This window comes from Camellia sinensis, chromosome 14, assembly GCF_055761805.1.
Source record: "Camellia sinensis isolate YWXY chromosome 14, ASM5576180v1, whole genome shotgun sequence".
NCBI classification, from domain to species: domain Eukaryota; kingdom Viridiplantae; phylum Streptophyta; class Magnoliopsida; order Ericales; family Theaceae; genus Camellia; species Camellia sinensis.
The window spans coordinates 129,625,069-129,641,938 of record NC_138974.1 but is presented as its reverse complement, the minus strand read 5'-3'; the positions used below and the strand labels follow the sequence as shown (position 1 = coordinate 129,641,938).

At 45.3% G+C, this 16,870-nt stretch overlaps 1 protein-coding gene across 1 annotated transcript; it reads left to right on the top strand.

Annotated features, from left to right (window-relative positions):
- Window positions 1–1,163: 1,163 nt before the first annotated feature.
- LOC145807766 (uncharacterized) lies at window positions 1,164–3,184 on the top strand. Its single transcript, XM_082906574.1, has 5 exons — window positions 1,164–1,238; window positions 1,491–1,652; window positions 1,739–2,302; window positions 2,388–2,486; window positions 2,781–3,184. The coding sequence occupies exons 1-5, from the start codon at window positions 1,179–1,181 to the stop codon at window positions 3,063–3,065; spliced, it is 1,170 nt and encodes a 389-aa protein (XP_082762700.1). The 5' UTR covers window positions 1,164–1,178; the 3' UTR covers window positions 3,066–3,184.
- The last annotated feature ends 13,686 nt before the right edge of the window (window positions 3,185–16,870 follow it).

Sequence of the window (16,870 nt, the reverse complement as noted above, 5' to 3'; positions counted from 1 at the left end):
CACACCACTCTCTACATGGCGGACGACATTCCACGTGGCGGGACTCCCCCGGACCACGAGATGGATCCCGGGGTCGAGCTCTTACCACTGAGCGAGTGCCCGTTCGACCCGGCGACCTACCGGCCGGCGATCCACGTTCTGCCCCCAGACGGCCTGCGTCAGTTCCGGAGCTTTGAGAGGTACGCGGCGCCTGAGCTACTACTACGCGAGCCTACCTCCCACCTTTCATTCGGCACTTCCGAGGTAACTCTTCATCTTCTGCTTTACTTTCTGCAATGTAGGATACAAAACTGCCATAGTTAGCTGTATTCTCTAATTGCTGAAATCTGATATGCCGTAGACCGTAGTTGACTGTAAACATACATACAACTGATATCTGCTTGAGACTGACACATGCACACACACTGCACTAGTCCTGAATCACCCAAACACACGGCACCCACTGTATTCTACTGCACACACACTGGTACCCAGTAGTTGTCTGAATCTGACAAACTTGCATACATACCATATCTGTCCTTTCAAAACTACATTTTGAATGTTGTCTTGCAATTGTCATTTTCTGTTTGCAGGAGGGTTCCCATACCATTCGCGGGTATGGGAATACTGGTGCTCGGGAGTGGTATGACGAGCTCCCTGATGCGGCCCAGCGCATCGTGGACCGAGCGGGCTTCGGCACCTTCTGCCGAGGGCTCTCTAGGCTCTCCACATGCAGACCTCTTCTCGCCGCTTTGGCGGAGAGGTGGTGGGACACCACCGATTCTTTCCATTTTTCTGCTGCGGGGGATATGACGATGACCCCTTATGACTTCTCGATGCTCACAGGCATCGGGGTAGGGGGTGATCCGATCCCCTTCGACACCGACATGGATGAGTGGACCGCCGCTCAGGTCCATCTACTGGGGGAGGCGCCACCGCTAGCTCATCCAGGCTTCGTCCGATACTCCTGGTTCGAGGCACAGTTCAGGGTCCAGCCCGCATTAGGGGAGGAGGTGCAGATGACCGAGGAGGACGTGGAGAGGTATGCCCGCGGCTTCCTCATGTTCCTGTTCGGGACTACTATCTTCGCCGACCGGGCGAACACCGTGCCTCTCTGTCTCCTCAGCGCACTGGTGGACGTTCGAGACATTCTGCACTATGACTGGGGCGGCGCTGCTCTGGCCACCCTGTACGGATATATGAGCTCGGCTTCTCGCGGCAGCGGCCAACTGCTTGGAGGCTACTGGCGGGCTTGGGAGGTACATTTTTCTCCACTTTTTCACTTCTGTCTCATGCTTTCTGTACTCTGTACACTGCACACACTGCGGTCTGCTTTACACTCACTGTATACTGTACACACGGCACACACATACATTCTGCTTTACACTGACTGTACACTGCTCACACTGTACACTGCACACAATACACTGCACAACACACGGCTCTGCCATTTCTGCTTTATTCTGTATATTCTGCTTTTTCTGATAGTCATACCGACATCTGTTTTGCAGTTGTGGGTTTATGCCTACTTCCCTAGGCTTGCACCTGTGCCAGTTGCGGAGCCTCCTCCGGCTGTCCCGTTCTCGAGTCGCTTTGACGGGAGATGCACCCGGCGACCACGGGAGACGTTCGGCTTCTTCCGCCGATATTTCGACACCATCACTCCGGCCGAGGTATGCTTTACTTTCAGTTCATTTAGCTTCGCTTTCCCACTGCATATTTCAATAACAGTAGATAACAAACTGTCTGTCACTTTCAGATCACATGGCGGCCATGGGCTTCGCTGCCGTCGGCGATGCGGGGTCGGTTCCCTGGTGCTGAGGAGACCTCGCGTTTCCGGATCTTGCTAGAGGGCCCGGTCTGTCGGGCTTGGTACTTGGGGGAGCGTTTTCTACGCCAGACCCGCGGGTTACCTGAGCAGATAGTCCCGGCTCACCCTCCTGCAGAGATGAGGGAGACTGAGGGGCTGACCACTGAGCAGCTGGATGATTACTCCATCGGCTGGGAGGAGGCTGGCTTCCGAGGCACCGGCGACTATCAGGAGTACGTGCGGACGTACCTGATGCGTCCCTTGAGCGGCCGTCGAGCAAAGGGGGCCAGGCCTGTAGCATCGGCGGCTGGGGCCGGAGCGGGAGCAGGGGCTGGATCTTCGAGGAGGGCCCGGGTCCGTGGTAGGGGTGGAGCGCGGGGAGGACGAGGAGCTGGCTGGCCTGCCCTGCCCGCTGTACTGACTTTCCAGGGGCAGGGTGGGTCGACCTATCAGATCCCCTTCGCCCCTCCACCGGCTGGTCACGAGTTCATTGACGTCCCCGACCTTCCGCCGGTATGTTCTACTGCATTTTGTACAGTTATTCATTTCAGTTTACTTGATATTCCACAGAATATTGATGCATCTGATACTTTTGCAGGCCTCTTCTGCGTACACCCGTCAGTCGTTGGCGATGAATGCCTCGATGATGGGGATGCTTCAGCGGACATTTGACCTTCTAGCCGTCTACAGCATACCGGTATGTCCTTCTGACACTGGCCTCAAACCATTCATACACTGCTTTACATAATCTGATGCACGGCACAACACCTGATACACTGATCTCACAGTATCTGAACACTGCATACACTGCATTCTGCACCGTACCCTACACTGACAAACTGCTCACGGCATTCTTACCCTGTACTCACATTCTGCATTCTGCACTGTTAAACTGCTCACGGCATTCATACACTGTATTCACACACGGCATTCTGCACTGATAAACTGCTCACGGCATGCTGATGCATTTCACTTTTGTGTACTTTTTCAGCCTCCTTTCCAGATTCCCATGGCAGGAGGTGCTCCAGCTAGACCTTCTGTCCCTGCTCGGAGGAGAGATGAGGAGGGCAGGATATTTCCCCGTACCAGGGGAGGGCGTACTCACGTCGGGAGTAGCTCGCGAGCTCCAGTCCCGGACGATGACGACGACGAGGAGTCAGAGGCGGAGGCAGGGTCATCGGATGAGGAGACCGGAGGCGATTCTAGCTCGGGCTCTGACGACGATGCTGATGATGCTCCTGGACCTTCGTCCAGGAAGAGGACCAGGACGGACTGACAGCCCTTGGAGTCGCTGGACATAGATGCAGATTTTTGCTATCTTTTCTTTCTTTCTTTGTACTTTTCTTTTTGTTGGTAGATAGATTACCTTGTACTGCCGCGGGCAGATTTTTGTTTCCAAAACTTGTACATTTGAAAAGCTAAGTAAATGAAACAGACTTTTTATCTGAAAAAGTGTTCGCATTTACACATTTCATGCATTGCATCGCATCTCATCATGTTACACCTCGATGTAAATGGAATTGATTGGTTGTCTGAAAATTAAACATTTGCACTGTAATAATCAGATGACTTAAACAGCCAACAGCAAAATAACCCAAGCAACCCACTGCCTGATTCTGGACACACAGCCCTTACTCTGTTGGGGATTAACCTGCATACAGCCCATAACACAACATTCGATTCATTCTGCACACGGCAATTCTCAAACAAACAGCCCAATCTGACAGCACGGACCTCAAAGATGGAACCGGTTGGAGTCGAGACACGTTCAAATGTAGAGAATGGCACAGCATTCTGAGCATAAGCGATTTTTGAAATCGAATGAGGGTTTTTCAAACCGGGATATCGAGCCTACCACTGAACACAGCGGGGAGGACTCAAACAAAGAGGTACACGACCTAAACACAACGAGGCGCGCTCGGAAAAGACTGAAAACAAAAGACGAGACCGTCAAATCAAAGAGACACGACACACAGACGCGTAAACGAAGATGGGAGACCTCGGACCACGAGGAGCCAGTTCAATCTGGGTATTGTTTCCCACCCTTTCTGATTTGTGATTCTCGCATCACTCGGCTCTCAAGCTCAGATTTTCTCTCAAAACCCTTTTCCTCACTTTTCTCTCAACTTACACCTCTCTATTCTTCAATCTCTCATTTTTCATCCCTCCCCGGGGTGACTGATGGATAAATAGAAAGGTGTGGGTTCATGCTCAACATCGTTAGCTCACGGCTATTTCTTCCGGCGGGCAACGTGCTCTTCTGGCAAGTACGTTGATGACGGGGGAAAGACAGAATGCCTGACTCAACTGTGCCCCTAGTTCATCATTTTAACCATTCTTTCGTTTTTGCTTTCTACCAAAACGGTTTTGATCAAAATGAGAGTCGGATTAACGTACTTGTTCAATTTTTGATTTGAAAAGCGTGCGAGTCAGGCCGCAAGCACTGAAAATTTTCCTTTTGGGTCCAAGACAATGGTCCAGTTTTGGAAAATGAAATAGTTTTCGAGAAAATAGTCAATCTCAGTAAAAATTTTCAAAAACTATTTTTCAAACAGCTGATGCTTAACAAGCATGGAACTTACTCTTCGAGATGCGCAACCTTGGTTCGGAGGCAATGGAAAATTGCCCCTGGTTTGAAGGAGGGTGGGAGGCAACGGAAAGTTGCCCCTAGTCTGAATGGCGTCTCACGACGGCTTGTGGCAACGGAAAGTTGCCCCTTGTTTGGGATGGTGCCGCAGCAATCCGCAGACAGTCTTCATTGGCGGTGGTCGAGCTCTTAGACACAGAGATGACGAAGACGGTCACAACACATATATGGACACAATCACCTTGAAGGGTGTTGGCCACTGGACTTTGGAACGAAATTGAAACCATTGCATGGACTGAGACGCTTATGAAAGCGTTGGGGGCTGGACTTCATGATGAAGTTGCCTATGTATCCCAAACATGGGAATCAAGCCTTACGTAGTTCCGGTTAAGGTACACTCGGGTATTTTAACCTTCACTTTGTTTGGCTCTTATTTTTGCCAAGGCGCCCAATGCGGGTTTTCGACCTTGCGAGCTTCTTTTCATTTTCTATTTCTTTTTCATTTCTTTTTCTTTTCTATTTTTTTTCTTTTCTTCTTTTTCAATCTTTCTTTTTGTATTTTTCTCTTTTTTGTTGTATTTTTCTCTTGCTCTAACTTTTGCCTGGGCCGCCCTTCCGGGTTTTCGGCCCAGCGAGCCTCTCAAAGGGTAAAAGTGTAGCAAGTCCATGCCAAATGGTTTTTTTGAAATTGAAGCCTCTCTGTATCTAGGAGAACGGCTGTTGCACTGATTCGCGGAGAATCCATCCCGGTTGCTCTACGAGCTTCTTCCGACGAGATCTACTCCTTCTGATTCGGCTTTGGTGCCTCCTACTCGAGGGCTGTTTCGAAACTGGCCACACGGGCCTCCATGGCGTTTGTCCGTTGAACTTTCTGAATATTCTGAACGGGTTCAAACTCGGAAAACAAATAGGTTGAATCTTGAGACTGAGAGCGATCCTAGGCTGCGCAATCTTAAGAGTGATTCCACACAGGTCTTCGCAGGGCCACGTAAAACATTTGCTTTTGAAAGTTTTTAAGAAGGCGACGAATCGCTCGCACCGAAGATAGTGTGGAACCAATCTGGATCAAGCCAGGGTCCTTCTCAGTACTCACGCCGACAAGCATGATTTCATTCATAAAAAGGCTTAGCACGCCTCTCTTTCTCTCAAAATGATCAAAATTTTGCAAAACCCGAGGAATTCCTTCCTCTTCGTTTTCATCACCGCAGTGTTCAAAAGTTTGTTTTTTGAAAAAAATTTAGGTTAATGCAATGAGTTTGGGCACACAGGAGAGCAGGCGAGATGTACTGTCAGCCCATTCAAATTCTCTGGTCCTTATGCTGAAAGCAAGCATGAAGGTTGAGATAGCAACAGCTGTTTCAATCGGCTCTGTTGGTGCAACTGGCCCCTCGGTAGAAACAGACTCAAAACAAAAAAAAACAGATAATAATTACAAAACAAAATGGTGTTCGGGACAACAACCCCAGAATCACCTGGTATTATATACAACGGGGACTGACTCGATACAACCAGACAGACCCTTAAGCAAAAAAGACTGACTCAAGACAAAGAGACAGACTCAAAACAAAAGACTGACTCGACATCCAAGCCAGGATTTACAAAACTCGGTTTCACCGATGCTCAAAAATGCGTGCCAGACGCTACATCCAAACTACACCAAATGTTGCCCGCAGGCGGTTCACTTTACATACTCGCAGTACCTGAGCCCTCGAAATCCAACAACTGAGTGGTGACGGGCTTGCCTGAGGTGGGTGGTAGGATAACCTTGTTATCAATCAAATCCTGCACTTCATGACGAAGGCGGGAACATCCATCGGTACTGTGACCGGACTGCTGATGGTACGCGCAGTACAAGGTAGCATCATGAGTGGCGGGGAGATTCTTCGGGAGTGGCCGGGACTCCAAAGGCTTAAGATGCCCATTCTTCGCCAATATCAGCAATGCCCTAGACAAAGGCATGTGGAGGTCGTGAAAGACCCTGCGCCCTCGGGGCAGGTACTTTGCAGTTTGAGGATTCTTGCCAGATGCGCTGGCGAAAGGATCAGCTGGCGCTGCCTTGGCTTTTTGAACCTTCCCCGGTGCAGGGGTGGGAGCTACTGGAATTGTCTGGGCATGACGGGGCCCATCCCGGTTTTCTGTCTGGCTTGAGCTGCCTTTGATCAGAGCGGGGAAAGCATCATCTACAGCTTTGGTCACTATTGCAGATGTTTGTTGCTTGTTCATCCCTCTGGCCTTCAAAGCCTCGACTGCCCACAGCAGTTGCTCAATGGGGTCGGCGTCTATCTTTGCCTTGTCCTTTCCTTTGGCCTCAGCCTGATCGAGGGCCTGGGTTGGTGCTGGCATGTCGTGGCTATAGCCGGAAGCCACCTCTGGCTGGCTGAGCTCTATCACAATCCGCCCCAGTAGCGGGGGCTCCTGTGGTACAAAATTCCCGGCATACGGTGCCGCTGGCGGTGAAGCCGACATTCCATAGGCGAGGTCTGCCACAGACCTTTGGAGATCGCCTATCATCCCCATCAATTCGAAGGTGGTGGGCTCACGAGCTTGGTATAACTGGGGAGTCCAGACCGGGTGTACAACAGGCATCCTGGGCGGATATGACATACTGATGCTGGCCTCACTTTGCGGAGTGGTTCCCTGCTCCGATACAGCCGTCATAACCACAATCTCTTCTGAACTTGGCGCCGCCATAAATCCTGCCTCAGCAAGGGGGAGACACTGGTTATTCTGTATCAACTCTGCAACTCTCTGAACTGAAAGAAAAACAGACAGCATTTCAGCCCAAACTGATCAATCACGGGTGTAGCCAAACAACTGTACCCTACTGCTGATCACTGTTCCCAGAAGTCACTGTTCCCGAAAGCTGAACCAATACCCGCGGATAACTGATTCTCACAACTGATACTGATACTGGTGTCCCCAGGTTTGATACTCAAACTTGCAAACTGACATGTGCGTTCCTGTAGAGCAACACTCTAAAAGCACATAGCAAGTAAAAGAGAACAAAACACCCCTATGTTGGGGTAAGGTTTCCCTGTCCTATTTTGTCAGGAGCTAGGGTTTCACTACGCACACAGCGGTTTCAAACAACTTAGCATCGGGTAAGCAACCTGTCCTAGCTTGGAATGGTCACTATGGATCCGAATATGCACTAGGTCGAATGGTCGAAAAGGGGTGCCCCGGTAAAACCGAGGTTTGCGTTCCCATACTGTCAGAGCCCATAGCCGGTCAGCCTTATGGACATGCCTTGACAAGACAAGCCTCCGGCAAACCGTTCAGGAATGGCAGATGGCAAACACTGTGTTCCTAGGCGCACCAATGCACATGCAATGCAAAGAAACACATAAATGAGATCAAAACAGGATATCACGAGTTCGAGTCAAACTCTCTAAATCTCCCCAGCGGAGTCGCCAGAAACTGTAGCAGCACCCGCGTGGGCCTCGATGCTACAGTTCGGACTCGATTTGTGTCACGGTTCTTAATCTGAACCAAAGAGTCCAAATCTGGCAAATCGTTTTGAGAAACAGATTTTTGAAAAAGTAGCGCCAAACATGGACTGCTTTGCCAGATACAGAGTCGCCACCTAAATATTTTTAAATGGGAGAATTTAGGAAACCCTGACTCGGTGCCGAAGGCCACGTGTCCGTCATCACCGGAGTTGTCTCGGCTCGGGAGCTTGGGTACGATCGGGGAAGGTCAGCTATGAGCACCCCCTTTCGCCCGGTCCGAAGACCGGCCTCTACTAACCGTGATATCCGTTTTTGAAAACTTTACGTGTTCTTATTCCGATTATCAGCCTAGAATTACTATGTTATGCGCACAGCAAACAAGTATAGACTAGATTGCCTAATTTGGAAATAAACATTGCATATCCGTTCGGTTTGAAAATGCTTTGGAATTTGCTACTCGCAAGTAGGCTAAAATGCGGATTTCAACGAGTTTTTCCAACTCAAACAATCCAGCCTTCACCCACAGGCATTCGAAACAGTTTAACACATAAGCATCTAGCCACATGTTAAGCATGCTGTCATGGTAACATTCACACTCATGTGATATGCTAAAGCGGAAACACTTACATAGTACTCCGTGCCAAAACAAAGAACTTGTTAGCAAACATGCATGATCCAAGTCCATGTTAAAAATGGCTAATGCAACACATGCAAAGTGTTACTAGAATAGGCTCGGCTATCCTAAACATGTCATGTGAAAATGCACAATTAACACGTATTCAGTTTGGGAATTGAAGTATTGATGCAATTAGCGTGATGTACCGAGCCTAATGCATGCAATACAAATGCATGGATGCACACATGCATAGCATAAGGTATGCTAAATTAAACGTGCCCTAATACTAACCATTAAAGCGGGTAAGTAAAAGGGAAGAAAGACGTGAGGTTGGAAGACATACACACCACCCACACACACTTATTACAGATTTGCCCTCGCTCGGAGGGACCGAATAAATATTACAAATTAATTAACTACGCAAGCTAATTAAATATTACAAATTAATTAATTAACAAATTAACTAATTTAGGAAAACAGTAAAACGTCTCGAGAAGCGCGCCGCCATGCGCAAGCTGCCTCTGTTTTCCTCCCTTTCCTCCTCTGGAGGTTGTCAAAACCTCAGGACTACATCCTTGGACAGAGGGGATCATCACCGGCTAGATGAAATTTCCACCGGCAGTGTTGTATGGCCATCGGCACAAAGTTGAAGCTGTCGGCAGAGAAAATAGTGCCGGTCGGCACATTACACTGCCGGTCGGCACATTACACTGCCGGTCGGCAGAGTATTCCTGCAGAACCTGCAACTCACAGCAACAGAGGGCAAAACAAGGCATGGCAGCATATTTCAAGGCATGTATGCACCAACCATGTCTCTTATCATTGTAATGACTCAAAGGGACATGTGCCTCGGTTCTTGGACCACCAATCACGCATTTCCATGCATGATGGCCCAAAGACCCAAGTATGCAACTTTGGTTTCAAATGCAATGCAAACCAATCAAACAAAACTCCCAATCCCTATCACCCAAGTCAAGGGACAAGGCATGCATGCAAGATGCAATGCAACCTAGGCATACAAGCTAGGAATGCGACATGACATGGCAAGGCACTTATGCAATCATGCAAGCATACATAGGGCAATGCAAATGGATGGCAAGATGGACTTATACATGAATTAGGCAGCTCTAAAATAGGCCTAAAACAGTAGCCATTGTGCTAAAAGGTGAGGGCTAAATGGCATGCACACACACATGCACATAAGGACCAACACTTAAGCATAAATCAAACAACATTCAAGCACACTTGAAAGAAGGAAACATGGACAAATTAGCATGCAACATGAGCCTTAAAATCATGTTATAAAATGATGCCAAATCAAGTTATAAATCAAGTCAAGCATGCAATAAATAGTCCAAGTGTTCAAGGCAAATCAATAAGGCATTGAACTACATTTATCATGACCAAACATGGCGTGCATTAAACAACTAAAAACAGATTTTTATCATGTTAAAACAAGGCCAAAGGACTCCTTAGATGGCATCTAAGTGGCCCAAATACAAAGGCATACACCATGACCAAAACATGGAGCATTGCAACACATGCTTTCAAAGCATTAAAGAGGCATGCAAGGTAATCAAACAAGCATGGAAATGAGACTGAAATAGCATGTAGGATGATTCCAAATCACCAAAACAATGCAAAGATGGCATGCTACACATGCACATACTCAAGGCCAACAAGCCCAAATACAAAGTAGCTATATAATGCATGCAAAGATCAACCCAAACGATTATGGACAGAGCTAAAACATGTCAAAATAAGCACATAAACTTCACAAATACAAGCCTAAAACATGCTCCAACAAAGGCTAACAACCTAGAACATGTTAAGGCACAAATAGGGCATTACATGGCAACTATGCTAAACATGCATGGAGTTCCCAAAACCAACTTGAAATCATGTTATATCATGGATATATAAGCATGAAAAACAAACCAAATATGCTCAACACACACTCAAGCATAGGCTTCCTTAAGAGGCCAAAATAGGTCCTTTTCAAGGACAACAAGGAGAGGGGGTGGCCCTCTCCTTCTTGGGACTTCAAAGCATCATCTTCACCACTGAAATCCCTCAAGATTTCAGTGGTGAAGAGACCTCAACACCAAAATCCCGGAGCTAGCACAAAATGGCTCAAAATGAGGCCTTTTGAGGCCTAAGGGTGGTCAACACCCCTCAAACAACAAAACACTCTTAATAAACAATAAAGAGGGCTTAAAAATAGAACTTTTTTATGTTATACAATAATCACAAAAACAGCTCTAAGACTAGTAGAAAATTGATGCAAGAATGGGGAAAAAAAGGACTAGAATCTCACCCTTGATGCCTTCTTCAACAAAGATGCTCCAATGGCCTCCTTGAGCTTGAATCCAAGACAAAAACTTCAAAACACACTCTTTAGAACCTCAGCTCCAAGAGGAAGGTGAAACACTAGGTGTTTGTGTGCAATAGTGAGACACAAAACACCTAGTGTACAAAATGAGAGGAAAAGAGAGATAGGTAAGTGTATCTAACCCTAACCCTAGGAAAAACCAGAGCTCTCCTCTGTCTTCTCTCCTCAAAAATGTCTAAAGGCTCCCTTTTTTGCCTTAGAGAGAGCTTCTCTCTATATGCCTCTTGTAAAGCTTACAAGATAAGCTTTGCAAGAGGGAGATCCCTCCATACACATGTATGGAGGAGAGAAAAAGCTATACAGCTGTCTAAAAATATCTGCAAAAGTAGATGAACAGCAATCGGCTGGCAAAAAATGTCGTCTTGGCCAAACAAAGTGCCGACCGGCACAAAATAGTGCTGACCGACAACAAAGAGTGCCGGCCGGCAAACTATATTGCCGGTGGCAGCAAAAACCAGCCGGTGGCATCTAGCCACTGCCGGTGATGGGTGGGGATGGTCTACAAGCCCCACCCTGCCCTTCCAAGGCAGGATGCAAGTGTTTGGTGCAAAACCAGACACTAAAAGGTCAAGTTCGGAGATCCTGAGACAAGGCGCGCGAGCCGAGGCCTCCGGGAACTCCAAACGAACACAAACAAGGATAATCACCGAGTGTTCAAACAGTGACGTCCAAGTCTTGAGGACGGTCAAAAATGGGGTGTCTACACTCATGTCCGGCAGTGGCGTTTATCAATCATTCCATAATAGGAAGTGGAAAGTCATCCTTGGGACATGCTTCATTCAAATTTTGAAAGTCGACACATATTCTAATCTGTCCATTCTTTTTAACTACCGAGACCATACTTAATATCCATGCTGGATATTTTACTTCACGTATGAACCCATCCTCGATCAACTTGTTGACTTCTTCTTCCACTTGAAGGATGCGCTCAGGTCTGATGCATCGATGAGCCTGCTTTACTAGTTGCATACCATGTTTGATCCCAAGGTAATGGACAACAACCTTTGGAGTTAAACCTGGTATCTCCATTTAAGTCCATGCAAAGACATCTTCATATTCGAAAAGCAGTTTGAAAAATGTCTTTTCTTCCTCAGGCGTTAAGAGTGTTCCCACAAAGATTGGTCAAGGGTCATTAGGAGTTCCCAAGTTGAGTTCTTTCAAATTGTCAATAGTTGATTGCCCCTCATTTTCAAGTTTCGGAGGAGCTTCTTGGAGATCATCATCCTCCGAATCTGAGCTAGAATGCTCTTCAACTGTTACATGGTGAGAAGCAACATGTTCAATTTCTTCTTCTCATTTACTTTCTGCTTGAGTCTTAACTTCTCTAGTTAGTATGATAGTGTGCCTTTTGACCTTAAACAGGCCTTCAATACTAACTTCAAGTGACGTCATGCGTTTCATGCGAGAAGGAATCAAACTTCGAGTCTCATCGTCCTTCTTTGTAGAATTCAACTCAATTATTGTTGTGCTTCTCTTGTTCTTGCCTTTTCTAGGTGATGTATTCATATAACCAAGTCGAGCAAAAATGGACTTTTGTGACCAGGAAGTTTGTTTTTCATCCCCTTCTTTAGTAGTGCCTAATCTGTTAAAAACTGAAGGTTGAGAAGTTGTACCTTTATCTATCTTATCAATAGTGCTCATCCTATTAAAAACTGAGGGTCGAGGTGCAGGAGCTTCAATGCGGTCAAACACTGAGACTCGAGGAGTTGGGCTTGCACTTTTATTTTCCTTTACTTCTTCCATAGTGATATGTTGTACATCTTCCTTCTTCCCTTTTCTCTTGGCAGAGATATGCATGGGTTCAGTTGGCATGAATTTGACTCCGGTCTTTGGAGAGCTCACCCTATACCCTTGTTGCCTTAACTTTCTATGAGTTTCATTGAGACCATGAACTTTCTCACCTGTAAGTTCAGGACTTAACTCTCCCAGTGATAAGGGATCAACAAAGTCATAACCTGACTTGCCTAGAAGCTTATAAGCTTGTGGATCAAACCCTTCCATTCGTCTTTTAGGTAAGGATCCGTGTTCGATAGAAAATTGCGCAGGCCTAACAAATCCCTTTAGTGGAGGTTTGAATAAGCTTAACAATCCCACCTGTGGAATTGATATTGTTGCATCTACTCGTAGTATTTGCAAATCTTCTTTTATTGTAGGGTGAGCAAAGTCTCCTTTAACTTTTGCGTTGAGACTTCGGCTCATACCTGAAGACTTGTGTCATTGCATGGCCTTTTGAGGATGAAGGCTATTTTTGTGGTGATGCGACTTCAGGTGCTCTTTTGCTACTTGATACGTCTTCCCTTGAGAAGTGCAACACAACTTGCTTTTTTTTATTCATTTTCTCTTTTTTTGCAAAAGGTATTTCAGCTAGAATAACTTTAGGTATCCCATTGGAATCCAAATAAAATTTTGCATCAACGAAGTGAGACTCAGTTTCTGTAAATAGCTTGTCATCTACTAACACCGTTTTTATTCCACCTTGGTCAAATTTAAAACATTGATGGAGAGTTGACGCAACTACAACTACACCATTTCCATGGACCCAAGGTCACCCAAGCAACAAATTATAGGACGTTCTTGCATCGATGACATGAAACAAAGTATTGGCTGTGAGTTCTCCAATTGTGAGGTTCAAACGAATCATACCAATCGCGCATTGCCCCCCTTGGTTGAAACCTTGAATAACCAGACGACTTCGAGGTAACTCGTCAATTGGGATTCCGAGTTTCTTCATGGTGAACTTTGGCATGATGTTTATCGCTAAGCCTCCATCAACAAGGATGCGGTTAACTTTTTGTTCATTAATAAAGCCAGAGACAAACAATGGGCGATTGTATGGATTTGAACCTAGTTGAAGGTCATCATCAGTGAAGGTGATTGTTGTGCAACAAGGAACAAAAGTGATCGAATTCACCTTCGGATAGTCTAGCTCATTAACAACAAACTTATATTTCCCAGGATCTTTTAACACTCAAACAAGTGCAAGTTATACAGATCGAGGGAGATAAGACGCTTCACGCAAACTGAAGCGTGGGGGTAGTTCTTTTAAGGTTGTCAGGACATCAATTTCCTCCTTATTTGGTGTTGCCTTAATGGCGTGAACTAGTTCCATATCTGCTTCAATGGTTGAAACCATATAGACCGCCTCGATCAAGTCATCTCCAAAATACCCAATAGGGAAGAAGTCTTACAGAATGATTGGGGCACACGAGTTTTCTTCAGGAATTTATCTTCTTGTTGCATCTTCTTTTCATTATTCCTTTTGTCTATCACCTCCTTCTTGGAATGTCGATGGGAGTTCTTCTTTTCTTTTACTTTCTTGAGTGGAAAATGTTAAGCCTTGGACTTGCTTCTTCGTGCCTTCCTTCGTGTCACGAGAGTCTAACTTTCATCTTCTCCAATAGTTAAGACTTCTTCAAAGCCATCATGGATATGCATGTCTTGATTTGGAACTTGAATAATAATAGGTTCAAGTGAACCAAACTGGATGACTTTGGGAATTGCTTTCACTGTTGGGATTGCAAATTGTGACATTTCTGTCTTAGATTTTGAGATTGAAGAATTTGGAGGTCCTACAATAACTGTCGCATGGTTGGATTCTGTCGATTCGTCAAGGTCCAAGAGGATTTTGTTCTTCCTGGCCAAGTCCATGAACAATTCCTTTAACACGAAGCATTTTTCAATAGGATGACTAACTATTCGATGATAGTGGCAGTACTTCAGATCCTTCACATGACCTATTTCTTTAGGATGTTTGCACTCAGGGAGTTGAATGACTTTTTTTTCAAGTAAATCTTCTAATATCCCTGGTATGTCAGAGTTAGGAAAGGGATACTTCTTTTTTTGTAGTTCCTTCAGAGATGGGCATGTTTCCTTCCTTTCTTCTTTCTTCTTGTCTTTTGTTGAAATCTTGATTGGAGTTGTGGTTACTGCCATTGCTTCTTTGGTGGTACCTTTGAAAGGCTTCCCTCATTTTTTCACTTATTTGTTATCTTTCCTTTGTTCAAGAATGGGAAGGCCTTTCCTGCCATGGTTGGCTATGCTAATTTCCATGTCATGTGAACGTATAGCTAACTCTTCAAATGTTCATAGTTTTATCCCTTGAAGGATGCAAAGGAGTCCCCAGTGCATGCCTTGTATGCACATCTCCACAGCTAAGATCTCAGAGAGTCGGTCTTTGCAATCTAGACTCACAGCACGCCAATGGTTGATGTAGTCTACCATGGGCTCATCCTTCCATTGCTTGGTACTGGTTAATTCCATCATGCTTACCATGCGATGGGTGCCATAGAAACGATTAAGGAATTCACGTTCTATTTGCTCCCAACTGTCGATTGATTTAGCCTCCAAATCAGTATGCCAATCAAAGGCATTTCCTTTGAGTGACCGAACAAATTGTTTGACAAGTAGATCTCCGTTTGTCCCGACATTGTTGGAAGTTTCAACAAAGTGAGCAACATGTTGTTTAGGATTACTTTTTTTGTTGAACTGCTGGAACTTGGGAGGTTGGTATCCACTAGGCATTCTGAGAATGTTTATCCTCTTTGTGTAAGGCTTGGAGTACATGAGAGCACTTTGCGAGGGCCCAACATATTGTGCTCAGATGGTAATCATGTCTTGGAGTTGTTAAACAGACAAAGAAGCAATGGATACTAGTTGACTACTTGTGCCAATTGCTTGCCTCGCAACAGATGTATGGCAAGTTTCCTCACCAATAACTTACTTGGACTTATACGCAGGGTTCACCTTCTCAACAAATGTGCCTTGTGGTGTAAAACCAAGTTGATGATAATTTTCTTGACTTGCCTTGTTAGCATTTCGTGCTTCTAACTTGTTCATCAAGGTGGCAATCTGAAGATCTTTCTCTTCCACAGTTTTGGTGAGCTTGTTAATGGTACGAGCCATGGTCGCCAATTGTTCTTCTACTAAAGTGGTACCAGTGGTCATGACTTGCATAGCCACCGAGCGAGACAAATTTGTGTGATTTGATGAAATTAAACATTGAGGACTACTAGAAGATGATCTTGAGTGTGAGCCTGTACTTGAGCTTCTATGAGAAGCTATGGGTGTTGGATGTGGAGAGAAACCTTCTGGTAGAGAATCTTTTGAGACAGAAATGGACTTCTTCCATTCCCTCTCTTCCTTTTGCTTAGCCCCAAATGTAGATACTGTGATAGATTTGTGAGACTTGCCTTACGCTTGCTTTGTTGCATTGGCAGTCGGCATGACCCCGTGAGTGGTGAGAGCAATGGTTGCCTTGGTCTTGATATGGGTGATCGGACCTCTAGAAGTATTGTTGTTGCTAGTCGTGATAGTGGCATTCTTGCTGGCGTTCTTATTGATCGGAGCAATTTGAACTTTCTTTGAAGCTATTATGCTTGATCAAACAAGACTCCAAGAAGATGCTTTAGGAGAAAGAGATGAGAGGTAGAGAGGTCCTACTGGACGTGCCAAAGTTTGTAAACACAAATTTCATATCCTACAATTAAGACGCAAAATAAATGCACAAATAATTAATTTTATTGATTATAATAAATGGATACAATTCTCTGTGGTTTGCTCTATTACAAAAGAACAAATCCTCTTATTCGATCTCTGAAATGGGTTGTAATCCAACAGCCATAGAAGCTTGTTATTGAATCGAACAAGTTGATGGATTTCTTAAAGTCTTCAAATTGAGACACTTGGAGAAGAAAGGCTTGATCAAGGGCTTGAACAGCTTGATCTTGAACGAGTCTTGAAATCATCTCTTTGAAAAGAAAGACCAAATTTGTATTTGTAACTTAAAAGGATTGGCACAAGTTTTGAGTGTTTGATAATCCTTTCTTTTAAGTTTGAAGAACTTTAGAGAGAATTTTAAGAAGAGAATTTGACAAAGTCTCAAGATTGCTTAGGTACTTGCAAGACCATTAGCTAAAAAAATGTCTCCCTGTCCCTCTAATGAGAGCCTCTATCTATAGGCTTAGGAGGCGAGGAGTAATTTTTGACACTCCAAAATTGACTCCAATTTCCAAGAAACAAACAATTTACTTCTTGATTT

Coding starts and splice junctions, on each gene's coding strand:
- LOC145807766 (XM_082906574.1), top strand. CDS start 1,179: ATGAGCTCGGCTTCTCGCGGCAGCGGCCAACTGCTTGGAGGCTACTGG. Junction 1,239..1,490: donor GCTACTGGCGGGCTTGGGAG/GTACATTTTTCT, acceptor TCTGTTTTGCAG/TTGTGGGTTTATGCCTACTT. Junction 1,653..1,738: donor ACACCATCACTCCGGCCGAG/GTATGCTTTACT, acceptor TGTCACTTTCAG/ATCACATGGCGGCCATGGGC.